The sequence below is a fragment of the Terrapene carolina genome, unplaced genomic scaffold, assembly GCF_002925995.2.
Source record: "Terrapene carolina triunguis isolate 2854851 unplaced genomic scaffold, T_m_triunguis-2.0 Scaffold517, whole genome shotgun sequence".
Lineage (NCBI taxonomy): Eukaryota > Metazoa > Chordata > Testudines > Emydidae > Terrapene > Terrapene triunguis.
The window spans coordinates 376,991-394,995 of NW_020664868.1; the positions used below are offsets into that span (position 1 = coordinate 376,991).

At 56.4% G+C, this 18,005-nt stretch overlaps 3 protein-coding genes across 3 annotated transcripts in view; 2 read left to right on the forward strand and 1 right to left on the reverse strand.

The window, feature by feature from the left end:
* Nucleotides 1–3,309, forward strand: part of LOC115271339 (cytochrome P450 2F3-like) — a 16,793-nt gene extending 13,484 nt beyond the window's left edge. Inside the window, exon 9 of the mRNA XM_029913193.1 lies at nucleotides 3,230–3,309. Coding sequence (XP_029769053.1) covers nucleotides 3,230–3,309 — 80 coding nt within the window. The remainder of the gene's footprint in view (nucleotides 1–3,229) is intronic.
* Nucleotides 3,310–3,504: 195 nt separating this feature from the next.
* LOC112122959 (cytochrome P450 2F3-like) lies at nucleotides 3,505–11,202 on the reverse strand. Its single transcript, XM_026658807.1, has 9 exons — nucleotides 10,990–11,202; nucleotides 10,016–10,178; nucleotides 8,644–8,793; nucleotides 8,002–8,162; nucleotides 6,947–7,123; nucleotides 5,877–6,018; nucleotides 5,369–5,556; nucleotides 4,450–4,591; nucleotides 3,505–3,756 (listed from the first exon to the last, which is right to left on the reverse strand). The coding sequence occupies exons 1-9, from the start codon at nucleotides 11,164–11,166 to the stop codon at nucleotides 3,575–3,577; spliced, it is 1,482 nt and encodes a 493-aa protein (XP_026514592.1). The 5' UTR covers nucleotides 11,167–11,202; the 3' UTR covers nucleotides 3,505–3,574.
* A 1,905-nt stretch (nucleotides 11,203–13,107) lies between these two features.
* The window catches only part of LOC112115480 (cytochrome P450 2G1-like), a gene marked incomplete at its 3' end in the record, with an annotated part of 7,028 nt that continues 2,130 nt past the window's right edge, over nucleotides 13,108–18,005 (forward strand). Inside the window, exons 1-4 of the mRNA XM_029913194.1 lie at nucleotides 13,108–13,443; nucleotides 15,564–15,726; nucleotides 16,287–16,436; nucleotides 17,584–17,744. Of these exons, the coding sequence (XP_029769054.1) occupies nucleotides 13,264–13,443; nucleotides 15,564–15,726; nucleotides 16,287–16,436; nucleotides 17,584–17,744 (654 nt within the window). The remainder of the gene's footprint in view (nucleotides 13,444–15,563; nucleotides 15,727–16,286; nucleotides 16,437–17,583; nucleotides 17,745–18,005) is intronic.

Consider the following 18,005-nt stretch of genomic DNA (forward strand, 5'->3'; position numbering starts at 1 on the left):
GAACGGGGCTGTGTCTGTAACACCTTCCCTCCTGCTGTGAACTCATCTCAGGAGCGCTTAGGTTGGTGAAAGACTGTTTTTGGGATGATGGGCGTTTTCAGCTCCCACTGAGAGAGCTGGGGCCATCGCAGATCAGACGCCTGGCAGAGAAAATCACGTGTTCATTTAAGGGCCAACTCGAGACCCCTTAAAGGGCCCGGATTTTCATAGGGTGGACGTGCTGCACTTTCCAAAAAGTCTCTTTAAAGTGTCTCGGGCGCTGGTGCTTTGTCAGTTACTCTGAAAAACGTAGACTTCAGAGGTTAAGGGACCCGGGGCCAGATCCCTGGCGGGTGTGAACCAGCGTGACTCCACTGACTCTGGTTCACAGCCGCTCAGTGTCGGCAATCCTCGGGGGTTTCACAGGGAGGCGTGTGCCGTCTTAAATCACCAGTCGCCTGAGTCATGGGATTCTGTGAGCTCAGCTTTTGTTTTGGTTTGGGTTTTTTAAAGCATGTTTCTAGTCTTCACGGTGGCAGAGAAAATGTGACCTGCAAAACCAGAATCCAAAATATATTCTATACACAAAGCTCATAATTTCTGTTAAGCCGATCTTGCAATTTGTTTGTTTGGTTTTATGGTACCAGCGTCATGCTGTTTGAACCCTTTGAGTTTAGCACGACTGGAAAAAAATTGAGTGGCAGGTGGGGCGTAGCTCCCAGGAGCTAACTGAGCCTGACCTCAACTCCACCTCTTTTCCTAGGGTCTAGTGTTTTTAAGCGCAGTGGAGTCCAACTGGGTTGGCTTGTCGGTGTTCGCACGCTATAAATGTCCAATAATAATCAACAGACCTAGCGTTTATATAGTGCGTTTGATCAATAGATCTCAACACACTTTACAATGGAGGTCGGTCAATCGCATTATCCCTGTTAAATAGATGGGGAAACTGAGGCAAAGAAGTGGCCTCACGGTCTGCTCACGTGAGCGACTGCTCACGGTCACCCGGGAAGCCAGGGGAAGAACTGGGGTTAAAACCCAGGTCTCTTGAATCCCACGTCAATGTTTTATCCACTAGGCAACACTGCCGCCCATAACAAAACATATGCTCCATGCGTAGGGTATGAATAATTAGCTCCACTATTGCAAAGAGACAATTATATAAGGAATTGTGTAATTACACACCTATGCTTCGTTAAGCTGTTGCGTGACCCCTGCGATACAGCCAAAATGCCGATGTATACCCGGCCCTTTTCAAACATTACTCAACGTCTTGGCTGGCTCTCTCTTAAAACCGCTTGGGTCTGTTTGCCTCTTTTGCTCCTTTGTCCTGCTGGCTGGCTCGTGCGGGCTGTGGGTGAACATTATGTAAGCTGTGTACTGTGTGCCTAGTTCAATAAAACTCATTTTATAACGCCAGGTCGTTTTTCTCCGTCACCTGTGCTGCAGAATCGCAAGCTCATTGATTTAAGCGGGGGGAAGACAGGTCACCATGGGGGCAAATATAACCGATCGGCTTCTGCAAGGTGGTAGATTGAATCATGCACCTCCTAGTGATGCTGGTAGAGTGGTCCCATGTTTTAAAAAATAGGATTCATTCACTGTATAGTGAACCTGGTTGATTAATGAAGATGTGCTATGGGATGCGAAGCCAGAGGATGTTACTGAGTCAGATAGGCTCATATTTGTGAATCACAATAGCAGACAAATGACCTCTTTTTTATACTCATTGTAAAGTTAATCGGTGGAACTCACGGCCGCAGGATACTGTTGAGGGAAACAGGTGACATGATAGGACGCTGTACTCTTCTAGACCATTGCTGGAATAATAATAATAACCTAGTTCTTTTCATCCGTAGCTCTCAACATCTTTTACAAAGGGGGCTGGGATCAGTAGCACCGTTGTCCAGATGGGGAAACCGAGTCACAGAACAGTGAAATGATTTGTCCCAGCCAGCAGAGCTAGGACTAGAATCCATGTCTGTAGAATAACATCATACTTTTTATAAAGGAAGGCTAATGACAGATGTTCTTATTGCTAGGATAGTCTAACTCCTCTATTAAAAACAAATCTGGCCGACCTCCTGGCCTCATTAATGTCCGGTGGGGCTGAAGCTGGGATCGACGTGCCCAGGTTGTGTGGGGCGAATTGGGCAGGACATAATTTTCTCCTCAACGAATATTTTTGAGAGTTTGAAATCTCCCTCCCCCGCCCCCTCAAATCAGGATGAAAAGTCGAAATCTCAAACAAATCTTTGCAAACTGAAAAAAACAAACAACCCCCCCCCCAAACCTGCTGACTTGTGTGTGTTGTTTTGGGCTGATCAAACCCGTTTAATCATTTCAAAACACTTGGACTTCTTTGTTTTTTGGGTCTAATCTGCTTCAATTTGGAAAGGAAACCAGGAAACCCGGGCTGGTTCCCATAGACAATGTCAAAATGTTTAGCCGAGCTCAAAATCCTCCCCACCCCCCCAACCCTGACACTTTTATTTGAGTCAGGAAATCCGTCAAACCCGACCCTGCCTTACCAATTGTTTGGACCAATCGGCATTTTTCAATGGGGGAAAAAACCAATTTGTCAAAAAAGTCCCATCCAGCTCTGCTCACTGGAGCCTCGGCCGGAAGCCCAAAGCCCTTGAGAGGTCAGCTTCCCACCGCACACCCAGGGGGTGCCAGGGTGGGCAGAGATGGCCCCATAGGACTCCCTTCTTGTGTGGGGCTGGTCCATGTGTCTTCTCCCATCCCCTGCATACAGCCCTATATCTATTCACCGCTTCCCCAAGGGCTGGTGGGCAGCAGAACATGAGTTAGAACCTGGACTGGCTGAAACTTTTCCTTCTCAACATAGGGGAACACCAGAGTGCATCATGGGAAATGTAGTCCTCCCGGGAAGGCTGGCCTATGGAGGAGATGGGGCCCATGAGCCACCTGAACTACAACTCCCATGAGGCACTCCTGACTCAATATATTTCTGGTTTTGATCCCCTCCTCCCCAAAATCACACTTTTCTGTGGGAAAATTTGGATGACACATTTCACACCCGCCCCTCCCCTTGTCAAATTTTCACCAGGGGAGTGGGGGGGAAAAGTCCATCTCTAGTTAGAGCAGCCCCAAGGCTGCTCTGAGATACACGGAGCCCAGAACACAGGCAGTGCAAAGAAGTCTTTAACCCAGCTTCACCCTGCCAAAGGTTTGAAAAGCTCTGTGCGACGTCCCAGGTGACTACTAGACCCACGTCTGCTTTGAAAAGGCGGCTGGGCCTCACTGCGGACGCTCGGGGAGCTGGTGTCGCTCCCGGACGAGCGGACAAATCTCAGCCCGGGAGTCTAGAGCAGTTGGACTCGCTGGGCAGAGCTCATGGTGGGAAGCAGGGGGGGCTGGCACCGAAGGGGGATCCCCCAAGGGATGGTTTCAGAGTTGGGGGTGCAAGACCGCTCCTGTGGCCTCACTGAGCCTGGCTGACGGGCGTTATGGGGCTTTTCCCTGCACAGCCCTTCAGGAAAACCCACCGAGTGGGATGCGAGCTGGCGAAAGGTAGGTCCCTTTATTGGGGAGCGAAGGGGGGCAGCAGCCGGGGGGGGCCGGGAGGCAGGGCTCAGCGGGGAAGGAGGCAGAACTGGTAGGGCCGCGGGATGCTCCCCAGGCCTCTGGACTCGGGCGTGATGTCGATCTCGGCGGGCGCCACCAGGGTCCGGAGGGTGAAGTTCTGCAGGATGGCGGTGAGGAAGATGAACAGCTCCATGAGGGCCAAGCTCTCGCCCAAGCAGACCCGCTTCCCTGCAAGGGAGAGAGGCCGAGGCGCTGGGGAAACGGAGCCGGCCTGCCCGGCCTCGCCCCAGCCCCAGCTGCCCGCCTCCCCGCCGCTCAGCGACAGCTGCGAGCCCTGCCCTGGGGGAGTGTCCGCGTGGGGGAGCTGGCCCGGGAGGGTATCATGGGGAAATGTTCGGGGGTGCTGCAGGGTGGGGCCCTGCCAGCGGCGAGTTGTGGCGAGTCCCTGGGAGTTGCTAGGGCGACGCCGGCATCAGTTAGCGGGGGGGCAAGATCCCGCATGGTGACAGGAGGCTGCTCCTCAGAGCTATGGGAAAGGCGCTGTTTTCTACTGGTGAACAGAGTCACAGGTGGAACTGGGGAGAGAACCCAGGAGTCCGGGCTCCCAGCCCCCCTGCTCTAACCACTATCCCCCCCTCCCCTCCCAGAGCTGGGGAAAGAACCCAGGAGTCCTAGCTCCCAGCCCCCCCCACGCTCTAACCACCAGACCCCACTCCCCTCCCAGAGCCGGGGAGAGAACCCAGGAGTCCGGGCTCCCAGCCCCCCTGCTCTAACCACTAGACCCTTCTCCCCTCCCAGAGCCGGGGAGAGAACCCAGGAGTCCGGGCTGGGGGCCGCACTCTGCCCACAGCAATGGGAGAGGCTCCTGCTCTGCAGTGTCCTGGCGGTGCCCCCCGCCCGGCTCTGCCCCAGCGGCGCTACCTGCCGAGAAGGCCATGAAGGCGTCGTTTCTCCGGAAGCGCCCGTTCTCGTCCAGGAAGTGGGAGGGGTCGAAGCAGGTGGGGTTCTTGAACTGGGTGGGGTCGGCCTGGGCCGTGCACAGCAGCGGGATGATGTTCAAGTCCTGTGGAGCCAGCAGGGGGTGCAGCCATGAGACCCAGACATCCCGATATTAGGGGCTTTGTCTTGTAGAGGCAACTATCTCCCCTCCCCCCCACCTGACTTTTCACACTTGTGATCTGATCACTCTAGGCCGGGACGAGGGCTTGGAGATGGTCACGTGCCCTGTGGGGCTGGCTTCACCGCCCCAGGTCGGCTCGCTCCAGCACACGGCGCATCCTGCAGTCTGAGCCCTGCCACCAAGCCTACCGCAGGTGGGGCAGTGAAAGGGGGCGTGGCTAGTGAAAGGGGCGTGGTTGGGGTAGGGGGCGTGGCTAGCGAAAAGGGGTGTGATTGGAGAAGGGGGAGTGACTAGTGAAATGGGGTGTGATTGGAGAAGGGGGCGTGGCTAGTGAAAGGGGCGTGGTTGGAGAAGGGGGCATGGCTAATGAAAAGGGGGTGTGGGTGAAGAAGGGGGCGTGGCTACTGAAAAGGGCTGTGGTTGGGGGGCGTGGTGTGGCTAGTTAAAAGGGGTGTGGTTGAAGAAGGGGGTGTGATGAGTGAGGGAAGGGGTGTGGTTGGATAAGGGGGCGTGGTTAGTGAAACGGGGCGTGGTTGGAGAAGGGGCATGGCTAGTGAAAAGGGGCGTGGTTGGAGAAGGGGCATGGCTAGTGAAAAGGGGCGTGGTTGGGGGAAGGGATGGGGCTGCGTGCCCTCCCAGTGGGTGATTTCAGCCCGTGCAGCCATCCTTCCCCAGCGTAACTCAGAGCAGCCCCCGGGCTCCTGCGTGGGGCCCACCTACCTTGGGCAGCGTGTAGCCGCGGAACTGAATGTCCCGGGTGACGGTGTGGGGCACGCCCATGGGGACGATGTCCGCGAAGCGCTGGATCTCGTGGATGACGGCGTCGGTGTAGGGCATCCGGCTCCGGTCCTCCATGGAGGGGCTGCGGTGGGGACCGATCACCCGGTCGATCTCCTCGTGCAGCTTCTCTGGAGGGAAGGGGGCAGGGTCAGGCCGGCGCAGGGGCGGCACCCACCATAAAGCCCCCAGGGCCAGGAGCCTCACTGGTGTTGATCCACATCACTTCACTGCAGCCTGCGGAGACGTCAGCGGGGGAACCCGGCCTCCCCTGGACGCCAGCTCAGATCTGCCCCATTGACTCCCCCGGAGCTCGGGCTGGGGACATTTGACCAGCAACCCTCTTGGGGTGAGTTACGAACGTGAGCCCCTCCTGCCCCTGTCTGCCCCCCGCCTACGTTGGGATACTCCCGGCATCTGGGAATTCTTCACCCCCCTGCCCCGGGGCTACCTTCTATCTCAGGGTGTCGTAGTAAGATGCGGAGCCCGTATCTCAAGGTGGAGCTGACGGTCTCCGTCCCGGCGAAGAACAGGTTCACGGTGGTTTTCGACATCGTCTCGTCGTTAAAGTGTGTGTTGGGGTTGTGCTTTTCCTGCCGAGGAAGGGTGCGAGAACGTTTAGTGAGTGTGTGTGTGTGTGTGTGTGTGAGACACCACCACGTACTAGGATTCTCTCTGGGGTGTGTGACCCCATTGGGGGAGATTTCCTACAGTTAGGTGAAACTTTTCAGCTGCAACTTTTATTCGGCAAACAGGTCGCACGGAAGCACCCGGCCACTTTGCATCGATTTCGCCACGTTGGGCGTTAAAAGAACATTGGAGGGGGAAAGTCGCAACGTTTCGTTCGTTTTGGTTTGAAACGACTTTGTTTCAACATGTCCTTTAATTTTAGGAAGGAAAAAACATGTAAAGTGTTGAGATTGTCTCTTTCCTCACCCCCCACCCCCAATCCCTTTTTAAATCTACCAATTCTTTCAAATGAAGGGGGAAAGGGCCAGCAAACCCCAAAGAGTTTTTAATCCCCCCCTCAGCCCATCCAAAAAATAGTGTGGGAGCTTCATAACTCATGTCCCCCTGCGACTCCACTAAATTAGGAACGTAGAACTAGAAGGAACAATTAGGAACCTAAGTCCCCTGCTATGAAATTCACCCGCCTCTACTTCAAATCCAACCCACGTGAAATCATAGAATCATAGAAGATCAGGGTTGGAAGGGACCTCAGGCGGTATCTAGTCCAACCCCCTGCTCAAAGCAGGACCAATCTCCAGACAGATTTTTGCCCCTGGGGGAAAATGCATCCTGGCACCCTCTTTTGGCTGATCCGGTGAGAGGGTAACAGCTTACTACTGCCGCCAAAGAATGGGATTGCCCCCGGCGCTCAAGCGGTGGAATTCTGGGCTTTGGGGCCGGGTTCAAGGGGTGTGGCCAGCAGTCGCTAGTTTTCCGTGAGCAGCCCCCTTTTCGCTATTGTTCGGGCTGTGGCCAGCTCGGGGGGCTCTCCTGCCGGCCAGGACGGGCTACCTGCTGGATTTTGATGAGGAAGCAGTCGATGAAATCCCGCGGGTTGTTGGGATCCAGGAGCTCTTTATGCAGCTTCAGCTGCTCGCCGACGAAAGCGGCCAGCTTCAGGTAGTTCTTGTAGATTTGCCGGTGGGGCCCGGGGACGTGTCTCATGATCTTGGGGAACGTGAACAGCAACTGGAAAGAAGCCGGGGGGAGGGGATAGAACTGTTAGGGGCTCTGGTCTCCCGGGACACAGCCAGGGACCGTGTTCCCCTCTAGGGACAGCAGCGGTGTGTAGATCTCAGACCGGCCCTCGGCTTGAGGACTCATGATGACGGCTGGTCTGGCCAAATCTTGATGAAGGGCTTCTGGGCAGAATGGGCTGGGGCCCCTGGCTGGAGAAGCAGAGTAGGGGTCGGGTGGTCGTGCGACCATGCTACGGGGCATGAATGAGACTGGAATCCTGTATCCAGCCTGGGCTCCGCCCTGCAAACAAGACGTTGAGAAATTGGAGAGGGGTTCAGAGGAAGACGACTCGCGGGCGGTCTGGAAAACCTGCCTCGCAGCAAGAGGAAGTGCCATGTTTAGATTCTCCAAGAAGCATGGTCCATACGTACCTCCAGGGGGAGGAGATTTCGGACAGCCGAGGGGTCTCTAATCTAGCAACAAAGGCCGAGTGAGATCTAAAGGCTGGGGGCTGAAGGCAGAGAAATTTACACAGGAAATAAAGAGCAAACATTTAATTGTGAGGGCGATTAGCCCTGGGGATGGGCTGGTGTCTCTGTCATGGCAACCCTGAAAGACACGGGCTAGCTCATCCATCAGATATGGGCTGGATGCAGGAATTGTCAAGTGAGGTTCTCAGGGCTGTATGTCAAGGATCAGGGGGGAGCCGTGTTAGTCTGTATCTACAAAACCAACAAGGAGTCTGGTGGCACCTTAAAGACTAACAGATTTATTTGGGCATAAGCTTTCGTGGGTAAAAACCTCACTTCTTCAGATGCAATATGGTGTAATAGGGCTGTATGGTGGTCTAGGAGAGGATGCCCCCCCCGTTCCAAATCCTCTCTCACCTGCCCCCAGGTGGAGCTCATGAGTTTCCAGTTGCTGTTGATCAAGTTGAGCAGGGTGAGGAACTTCTCGTCGGTGTATTCGAAACGCTCCCCGAAGACCAGGGTGCAGATGATGTTGGAGCCGGCGCAGCTCAGGAAGAAAGTGGGGTCAAAGGGTTTGCCTAGAGGGGAGAGCGAGGGCCTGCTGTTAATCCCAGGCCTTGTGGCCTCAGCCGTCTCCAGGGATCTCAAAGCACCGTAAATTAATTTAGCCGCACTTTTCCCTGGCAAGCAGGGGTTCTCACTGCCTGTCAGATGGGGGAAACTGAGGCACAGAGCGGGGCACTGACCCAGCCCAGGTCACAGAATCAGTGGAATGGAATCCGGCGTTCCCGACTCCCTGCTCGACCCAGTAGATGACAAGCTGTACCCAGACACAGAACCCAGGAGTCCTAGGCACCTCCCCCTGCTCTAACCACTAGACCCCACGCCCCTCCCAAAGCCGGGATAGAACCCAGGCGTCCTGGCTCTCCCCCCCCCCCCGCACCAAAGAACCTAATTGGGTTTGTGCAGACTGGAGGCAGAGCCCTAGTGTTCGGATCAGGACGCAATGTTTGGATCCTGGATCTCTGGATATCCTGGTCACTGTGAACGGAGCCGAACCTTCTGTTTTCCGGAACTCGGACACCAGGTACTGGGCCTCCTCCTTGATCCGCTCCTCCATGCTCCGCTTCCCCATGCCGAAGTTCTTGAAGGTGGTGATGGCAAATCGGCGCAGCTGCCGCCACCGCTCCCCGGTGCCGTAGACAATCCCTGTGCCAAGGAAATTCAGTGCTGATCATTGCAAAAGTAACACACAGTGGACAACGTGATCCCAGCTCTCCATACACAACGATCGGGTCTCAATGGGTGTTACCGCGCAAGACAGAGATCTTGGCGGCACTGTGGAGAGTTCTCTGAAAACATCCACTCGATGTGCAGCAGCGTCAAAAAGGCAAACAGAATGCTGGGAAACATCAAGAAAGGGAGAGATAATAGGACAGAAAATATCAAGTTGCCTCTATATGAATCCATGGTACGTCCACAGCTTGAATACTGCGTGCAGATGTGGTCGTCCCATCTCCAAAAAGAGCTATTGGAATTGGAAAAGGTTCAGAGAAGGGCAGCAGAAATTCTTAGGGGCATGGAACGGCTGCCGTATGAGGAGAGATGAATCAGACCGGGACTGTTCAGCTTGGAAAAGAGACAACTAAGGCCAGGGGGGATATGCTAGAGGGCTATAAAATCATGACGGGTGTGGAGAAAGTGAATAGGGACGTGTTATTTACTCCTTCTCATAACAAGAACTGGGGCTGAAATAATTAATAAGCATCAGGTTTAAAACAAACAAAAGGAAGGACTTCTGCACCCAACACAGACAACCTGTGGAACTCCTTGCCAGGGGATGTGGTGACGTATAACTGGGCTCAAAAAAAGAACTGGATCAGTTCCTGGAGGATAGATCCATCAACAGCTATTAGCCAAGGTGGTCAGGGACACAACCCCATGCTCTGGGTGGCCCTAAACCGCTGACTGCCAGAAGCTGGGAGTGGACGCCAGGGGATGGGTCACTCGATAACTCCCTGTTCTGTTCATTCCCTCTGAAGCAGCTGGCACCGGCGGCTGTCAAAGACAGGATACTGGACTAGACGGAGCATTGGTCTGACCTAGCCTGGCCATTCTTATACACCACACACTAGACACCACTCCTTTCCGTGACCTGGGGAGAGAACCCAGGAGTCCTGGCTCCCGGCTCCAACTCACTGGACACCACTCCCCTCCCTGACCTGGGGAGAGAACCCAGGCTTCCTGACTCCCGGCCTCCCCCGCTCTAAGCACTAACGAGCGAGATCTCTCCTAGGAAGGGGAAATGGACGGGAATCGACCATGATCGCTGCCCCGGGGTTTCACACCCGTCCGCGGTACGATTCCAGACCCTGCAATACAGCCAGGGGGCCAGGAGACTGAGCCGTGTGTGCGTCCGTCCGCGCCTCACCGTTCCCGTGACTCCACATCTGCACTGCCGGGAAGTCTCCCCTGCCGCTGAACTCCTCGGCCTTATCGATCAGGGCTTCCTTCAGCACCTTGTACCCAGAGAGCACCACGCAGGGCCGGGAGCCCAGGTAAAAGGTGTAGATCGGGCCGTAGGTTTCGCTGAGCTGGAAGGAATAAAGGAAGGCGGCTGTTAACCCCCAGCTGCAAGGGTCAGTGCTCAGGGCGCGCGGCTGGGAGTCAGGACACCTGGGTTCTTGCCTTAACTCTGCCACTTAGGTGCTGTCCGACCTTCGACGAGTCATTTCCCCCTTCTGCTTCTCCTCCTACCCTGTGTCTGATCCGCCTGTGAACTCGCTGGGAGCAGGGCCTGCCTCTGATGCTGTTAGGGTGACCAGACGCCGGCAGCATTCGGCTTTTTTTTTTTTTTTCTCCGCTGGCGGACCCCCCTCCGCCATGTGTCCCGCTATTTTCTTCCTCTCATCTGGTCACCCTAGATGCTGTATCTGTGCAGTACTTGGTTTAGCTGTGTGGCTGGGCGCCAGGACTCCTGGGTTCTGTCCCCAGCTCTGGGAGGGAAGTGGGGTCTGGTGCTTAGAGCAGGGGGGGCTGGGAGTCAGGACTCCTGGGTTCTCTCCCCGGCTCTGGGAGGGGAGTGGGGTCTAGTGGGTGGAGTGGGGTGGGGCATTCTCAGAGTCTAGGCTCCCAGGTTCTCCTGTGATACTAATAATAATTCAAGCTGCGTGACAAAGAGAATTCCGTTTTTGAGACAAATTTCCAAAGTGACCAACGGTTTTTGTTTCGCTGAACTCCACGAGCGTTCGGCCCCCAAATGCCTGCGAGGCTCTGGGCCTAGACGCCCGCCTGAGGTCGCGTCCGGCCGCCCATACCTATGACGCTATGAAAAGCCACGTTTCTGACGGAAAACTTTCCTGCCCACTCGAACCATAATAACGAGCAAACCGAGGCACAACTCACCTTCCGCAGAGACTTTATCAGCTCCTTCACCTCCACCTGCAGCATGTTCCCCAGGAACGGGATGGGGGTGGGCCCGGGCGGCAGGTGGCTCCAGGTTTTCTTCTTCCGGGTCGAGAGGAGTAACAAGCACATGACGCATATCGCCAGGAGGATGCTGAGGATCCCACTGAAATCCATCCTGGAGCCGGCCTTTCTGCTCTGCTGCTCTTCGCGTTAGACCCTGGGTGAGGCTGGCGAGGCTTGTCTATATAGCCCCCCCCCGGGGCCTTGCTGATAACGCCCCTCTTTGCATCACAGCTCTGGGTAAATAATTGCAAACTCTGCTGGATGGCGAAATTTGGAATTTTCCCCTGGGGCCCCTTGTGCCATCCATGGTGACCACCTGGGACAGCTCTTCAGCGGGGGGCTTGAACCCACAACCTCGCTCGCAAGCCTCCGCTGACTGAGCCGAAGGAGCAAGACCCGCCGTGTCCTCTCCATGGTGGACTCGTTCGCCTCGGCTCCGGGCGAGGGAAGGACTCAGCGTGGGCTGACGTGTGTTTATATGGTGGGTGTCCATGGGCTGGGGCGTTATTCACCAATAAGGAATTCCGCCACACGAGCAGTTTATTCACTATGGGAGGACCAACCACCACCAACTCCTTCGGTGCGTCACTGGCTCGCTCTGTGCCTCAGTTTCCCCAGCTGTAAAATGGAGAGCATAGGCTCCCTCGTTTGTCTGTTCAGAATGAAATCTCTTTAGGTTGGAGTCTGGCTGTAGCTAAATGGCGTCTTGAACTCGGTTGGAATCCTTAGGCGCTATTGTAATTAAAGAAAAATAATAAAACACAGCGTGAGGCGCGGTCTGGTGAAAGAAATAACAAGATCTTTACAGACGGGGAAGTGGGACACAGAGAGATTCAAGGCTGGGGCAGAGATGACAGCCAAAGGCAGAGCTGCTGGGTCCTGAGCCAGTGTTAACCCCAAACCCGTCAGATCTCACCGCAGCTGATGCGTTTATTTGCCTGGTGTCACTGATAAAACATTTCATAGGAGGGAGGAGGGTAATTCTACTGCCAGACACCACCCCTTTCCCTTTCCCTTCCCCTTGCCCTCAAGTGGCTGGAGAGGACATGCAGTTATATTTTTAAAAAATGTTAAAAGGGAAAAAAGTGTTTTTTCTCCAATTTTTCTGACCTGTGAGTGAGCTGAAAAACCTCCATTCTTTGCACAACTCTGCTTAGACCCAAAGTGGGGTTTGGTTTAGCGGGGGGACCAAAAGTTTCAGAGCAAAAGTATTTTAGAAGCACACACGTCTGTCTTCCCTAAAGCTCTCCCTTCCCCAGACGGTAACCTGAGCAGGGCCACCCAGGGCATCGTGTGTCGCAGGCCGGGCCCCAAACTGGATCGGTCCCCACACTTGGCCCCTTTGACTTCCTGTTGACTCCCCACAGACTTCCCCAAGTTCTGCCTCAGCAACGTAACGACTGAGCAAAAACTGACTCCAGTCTTTAATATTGGGCTCATATTCAATTGTCTCCCAAACGCTGCGGGGGCTCAGGGTGGAGTTTGGGTTCCTGAGACCTCCCCATTGGTGAAGTCAATGGGAAGTCTGTGGGGAGTCAAAAAGATGTCAATGGGGAGTCAACAAGAAGTCAAAGGGGCCAAGGGGAAATCAATGGGATATCAACAGGAAGTCAATGTAGCCAATGGGAAGTCAATAAGAAGCCAACCAGAAGTCAATGGGGCCAATGGGGAAGTCAATGGGGCATCAACAGGAAGTGAACGGGACATCAATGGGATGTCGACAGGAAGTCAATGTAGCCACTAGGAAGTCAATAAGGAGCCAACAGGAAGTCAATGGGGCCAATGGGGAGTCAATGGGGCGTCAACAGGAAGTGAATGGGACATCAATGGGATGTCGACAGGAAGTGAATCAGGAAGCCAATGGGAAGTCCACCTGGAAGTCAGTGAGAGCTTGGGTTGGCTATGGGCCACAATATACCTCACAATGAGACCTCAGTCTTAGCTGGGTCCTCCAGGCACTACCGTAATACATATAATAGCAATAGTGTAATTAATACGGCTCTCACCCTTGAGCAATGTTTCCCTACTGAATCGCTGGCAGAGCAGGAGACGCCTGCTCCAGCCGAGGCAGGAATACAAAGGGATCCAGCGGGCGAAGCCGTAACCACAGTCGTCTGGGTGAGCGGCACAGCGGTTAATTATTACCTGTCCTGCCCCCGAGCAGATCGGGCAGCTCACCTGGCCGGAGCGGCTGAGCCCCATTCCGCCATGGAGCTGTCTGGAGTCCTCTCTCTGCTCCTGGGGGTCTGCGTCTCATGCCTCCTGTTGGTGGCCTCGTGGAGAAAGGCGCTGGCGAGGAGGAAGCTCCCCCCGGGTCCCACACCGCTTCCCTTCGTCGGGAACATCCTGCAGCTGGACACCAAGGCGTTGGCCAAATCAATCCTTAAGGTGAGTGACCATTACACAGGGCCAGACGTCACTTGGGAGGGAGCGGGGTCTAGTGGTTAGAGCCGGGGCGGGGGGGGGGGCTGGGGGACAGGACGCCTGGGTTCTCACCGCACTTGTGGGAGGAGAGTGGGGGCTGGTGGTTAGAGCGGGGGGCTGGGAGCCAGGACTCCTGGGTTCTATCCCTGGCTCTGGGAGGGGAGTGGGGTCTGGTGGGTTAGAGCAGGGGGGCTGGGAGCCAGGACTCCTGGGTTCTCTCCCCGGCTCTGGGAGGGGAATGGGGTCTAGTGGTTAGAGCAGGGGGGCTGGGAGCCAGGACTCCTGGGTTCTCTCCCCGGCTCTGGAAAGGGAGTGGGGTCTAGTGGTTAGAGCAGGGAGGCTTGGAGCCAGGACTCCTGGGTTCTCGCCCCAGCTCTGGGAGGGGAGTGGGGTCTGGTGGTTAGAGCAGGGGGCTGGGATCCAGGACTCCTGGGTTCTATCTCTGGCTCTGGGCGGGGAGTGGGGTCTAGAGGTTAGAGCCGAGAGTCAGAACTCCTGGGTTCCTCTCCTGGCTCTGGCAGGGTGGTGGGGTTTAGTGATCATTCCAAGTCACTTTGCCCCTCTCTTCCTCAGTTTCCCCAGCTGTCAAACTGACCAAACCACCCCCTTTGGGATTCTTTGCAGGGGTGGTTGCTTGTCTCAAGCGGTGGAAGTTTGGGCTTTCGGACCCCGAGGTTCCCCCTTCAGCCTCCCCAGGGGTGACCTAGGTGGGGGTTTTATCGCCTGATTGTGGACCGGACCCCCCCTCCCCCATGGCCATTCAGAGATTGTCTCTTACTACACCTCCATGGGGCCTGTGACCTCTGTGTTACCGTAATACACCTAATAGTGGTGACAATCCGTGCGAGGATCCGGCAGCTCTCCGTGTGACCCGTCCAATTCTCCCCACCGGGCTCCTGGAGGAAAGGAGCCGAGGCGTTTCCAGCCGGGAATGAAGGTGAAGAATGGGCCAGCGTGGCTAACGCAGCACGAGGCGGACCAAACCCCTCCAATAAATGGCACGGGCCGGGCACTGGTTCGCGGCTGGCGCGGACACGCAGGGGCCTGCCTTGGGCCCGGTAATGGCTGGAGGTTTGCTTTGCCTCTGGCAGTGCCGGGACTTCAGCCCCAGAGAGAGGCAGGCCCTGCCACTGGGAGCTCACAGGAAGGAGCCGTAGATTCCAAGGGACCCCATCGCGTCCGGCCCCCGATATCCCAGGCCGTAGATCTGCCCCCGCAGAATCCCTAGGGCAGATCTTTTAGAACAGCTGCCAGGCTCGACGTAAAGCCGCCAGGCCTGGAGAACACGCTGTGCCCGCTGGCAAAGGGTCCCCCTGGATAATTGCTTTCACGCTTCAAAATGTCCATCTTATTTCCAGTCTGAATTCCAGCTTCAGCTTCCAGCCTGTGGGTTGTGTCAGCCCTTCCTCGGCTCGCTCGTTGTTAACTATTTGCTCCCCATGTCGGTACCGAGAGACCAGGGTTTCCTGCTCTTTGCTAGGTTTTTGAATCCTCCGCTCATTCTCGCAGCTCTTCTCCGAGCCCCTCCAACTGATCAGCGTCTTTCTCGAATGGTGGGCACCGGAACTGGACACGGGATCCCGGCCGCGGTCGCACCGGGACCAAACACAGAGGGGAAATCACCTCTCTGCTCCCACCGGAGAATCCCCCGTGGATGTGTCCCAGGATCGCATGAGCCCTTTTGGCCCCAGCGTCGGGCGGGGAGCTCACGTTCCGCTGATTTTCCGCCCAGATCTTTCCCCGAGTCCCTGCTCCCCAGGAGAGAGCTCCCCAGCCGGTCCGCAAGGCCGACGATCTTGGTTCCTACATGTGAACGTTTACACTGAGCCATGTTAAAATTCAGAGTGCGCCCAGCTCCCCAGGCAATCCGCATTATTCTCCCTGTGCTACAGAGGGGGAAATGGAGGCCCAGGTAGGGAACGTGACTTGCCCAACATCACAGAGTCCAGGTCTAGCTTCAGAAGCGCGTGGCTCACACCCCCACCCAGCACGCCAAGTGCCGGTTTTGGAGAGCCGGCAGCTGGCACAGCTGCTGGGGGCCCTGCGGCAGCTCCCCCCCCACACTTCCTCGCTGTCTGTTTCAGTTCCGAGACACGTACGGCCCCGTGTTCACCCTGCAGCTGGGCTCGGAGCGGGCCGTGGTGCTGTGCGGCTACGCGGCGGTGAAGGAAGCCCTGGTCGACCGCGGGAAGGAGTTCGGGGGAAGGGGGAACATCGCCACAGCCGCGAGGATCACCAAAGGGTTTGGTGAGGAAAATGTTCCTTCCCGGGAGAACATGCCCATACTAGGCTGGTGTGAATCGCACGGGACAGATGGTCTAATAGCTAAAGCTGGGGGCCAGGACTCCTGGGTTCTATCCCCGGCTCTGGGAGGGGAGTGGGGGCTAGTGGTTAGATGAGGGGGAGGGGGCTAGGAATCAGAGCATCTGGACTCTATTTTCAGCTCTGTCATTGACTCCTTGTGTGACCTTGGACAGGTCACGCCGTGCCTCAGTTTCCCCAGTCTGTAAAACTGGGGTAATGTTAGTGGCCTCTTTCCCTGGGGAGATGCAACTCTTAGCTTTCATTTTATAAGGCTCTGCTGATGCTCCTCACGCCCGACCCGCAGCACCCCTGCTATCCCAGCCCTGCCCCCTCCCAGCTCTGCCAGTGCCCCTCAGTCCCGCCCTGCAGTGTCCCTCTGGTATCCTGTTACGGATCTACTTGAGCTTGTCTCTTGGCAATCCCTTCCTGAGCATCTCCCGGTCAACGGGGGGCACGTGGGTCTCTTTGTCCTGCTTCACCCTCCCTCCTCCCCCACCCTCCAGGAGTGATCTTCGCCAACGGGGAGCGGTGGCGGCAGCTGCGCCGGTTCTCCCTCACCACGCTGCGGAACTTCGGCATGGGGAAGCGATCCATCGAGGAGCGGATCCAGGAGGAGGCCCAGCGCCTGGTGGAGGAGCTCGGGAACACAAAGGGTAGGTGCTTCCTGTCTCACCCCCGTTCCAAGCGCCTCAGCCTGTTTGCTGCCTGTTCAGCTCTCTGCTCCGATTTCTCCTCGTGAGCCGGTGGAACTCACTGCCACAAGCTCAGAGGCTCGCGTGGCGAAGGAGACCAGCCGCCGGTCCATCAGCCAGGATTAAAGACAGCCAAGTTTAGAGCAAGACCAAGGGAGGACGGATGGGCTCTGGCCTCGAGTCAGAACGCCGCAGTCGGTTCCTGCCTCTGCCACAGGTTCCTGGTCTCTGCCTCTCTCTTGGCCTCATATCCCGACTATCTGCAATGCGGAAAGAACCCGTCCTTTGTCTGTTCGCACTAGGAGCTCTGTGTATCTGGGCAGTGCCCGGCCCGACGGGGCCCCGATCTCGGTTGGGGTCTGGGCAGCGCCCGGCCCGACGGGGCCCTGATCTCGGTTGGGGTCTGGGCAGCGCCCGGCATGATGGATCCGCATCTGTGATGGGGCCACTAGGCGCTACTGTAATACACCTAATAATAAGGATTAAGCTTTGGGCCATAAGCCAGCCGGATAGTCACCATGGGGTGGTAGAAGAAACCTCTGCAAGTTATTCCCGAATTGCCCAGCAGGGCACCTTCCACTCTTCCCCCTTCCTCTAGCCCAGTGACGCTCTGATCCCCGTGGTCAGGAGTCAAATTAGCGACCACTGTTACCCCAGAGAGTCACAGGCCTGCGAGTTAAGTGAACTGTCCAATCAGATGTCCGCAGCCTGACAGGCAGAAGGGTTCGTTTCGAGCTGTCTATATTAGTCGCACAGAAATCAGTTAAGAACTTCATGCAAGTTCATCACATCCGTGCTTACGAGCATAGTAGAAGTCTCCTGACTGGTTAATAACGTCGATCGGTGACTAATTGACTCACATGCGTGTTAATGTCACGGGCTGCAAGGAGACACGTTACGGAGCCTGGGTCGGGTATCGCGGCTCTAAAGCAGCTGGCGAAGGCTGCGGGCGGGGGGGGAGGGGAGTTTCTGGCCCTGACCCCCCAAGCTAGTCCATTGCCCGGCCCATGGGCTCCCCTGCCCTCGTCATGGTGCTGAAAGTCCCAGTATCATTCGCAGCAGGAATCCGCTTTCCTGGGCCCTGTAGAGCTCTCTCCCCTTCCCCCAGGCTCGCCCTTCGACCCCACCTTCCTCCTGGGCTCCGCCGTCTCCAACGTCATCTGCTCCATCGTCTTCGGCAGCCGCTTTGACTACCAGGACCAGGAGTTCCTCACTCTGCTGAGCTGCATCAACCAGAACCTCCGCCTGCTCAGCTCCCGCTGGGGCCAGGTGGGGGCGCTGCCCGGTGCCTGGGGGGGACCGAGGGAGGGAGGGACAGAGAGCTGGGGGTGTCTGGGCATGGACAGACGGATGGACAGAGAGATGGGTGGGCGGGTGTGGATGGGTGTATGGGGGTGTCTGGGGAAGGTGGGATGGGTGGATGGATGGAGGTGTGTCTGGGGAAGAAGGGATGGGTGGATGGATGGAGGGGGTGGATGGGGATGGCGGGATGGGTGGATGGATGGAGGGGTGTCTGGGGAAGGCGGGATG

Bases quoted from the DNA above. Each gene is read 5' to 3' on its own strand.
- LOC112122959 (XM_026658807.1), bottom strand. From the start codon at position 11,166: ATGGATTTCAGTGGGATCCTCAGCATCCTCCTGGCGATATGCGTCATG. The intron at 10,179-10,989 runs GTGAGTTGTGCC...TATTCCTTCCAG, and splicing joins TGATAAAGTCTCTGCGGAAG to CTCAGCGAAACCTACGGCCC. The intron at 5,557-5,876 runs GTAGCCCCGGGG...CCTTCCCTCCAG, and splicing joins ACGACACCCTGAGATAGAAG to AGAAGCTGCACGAGGAGATC.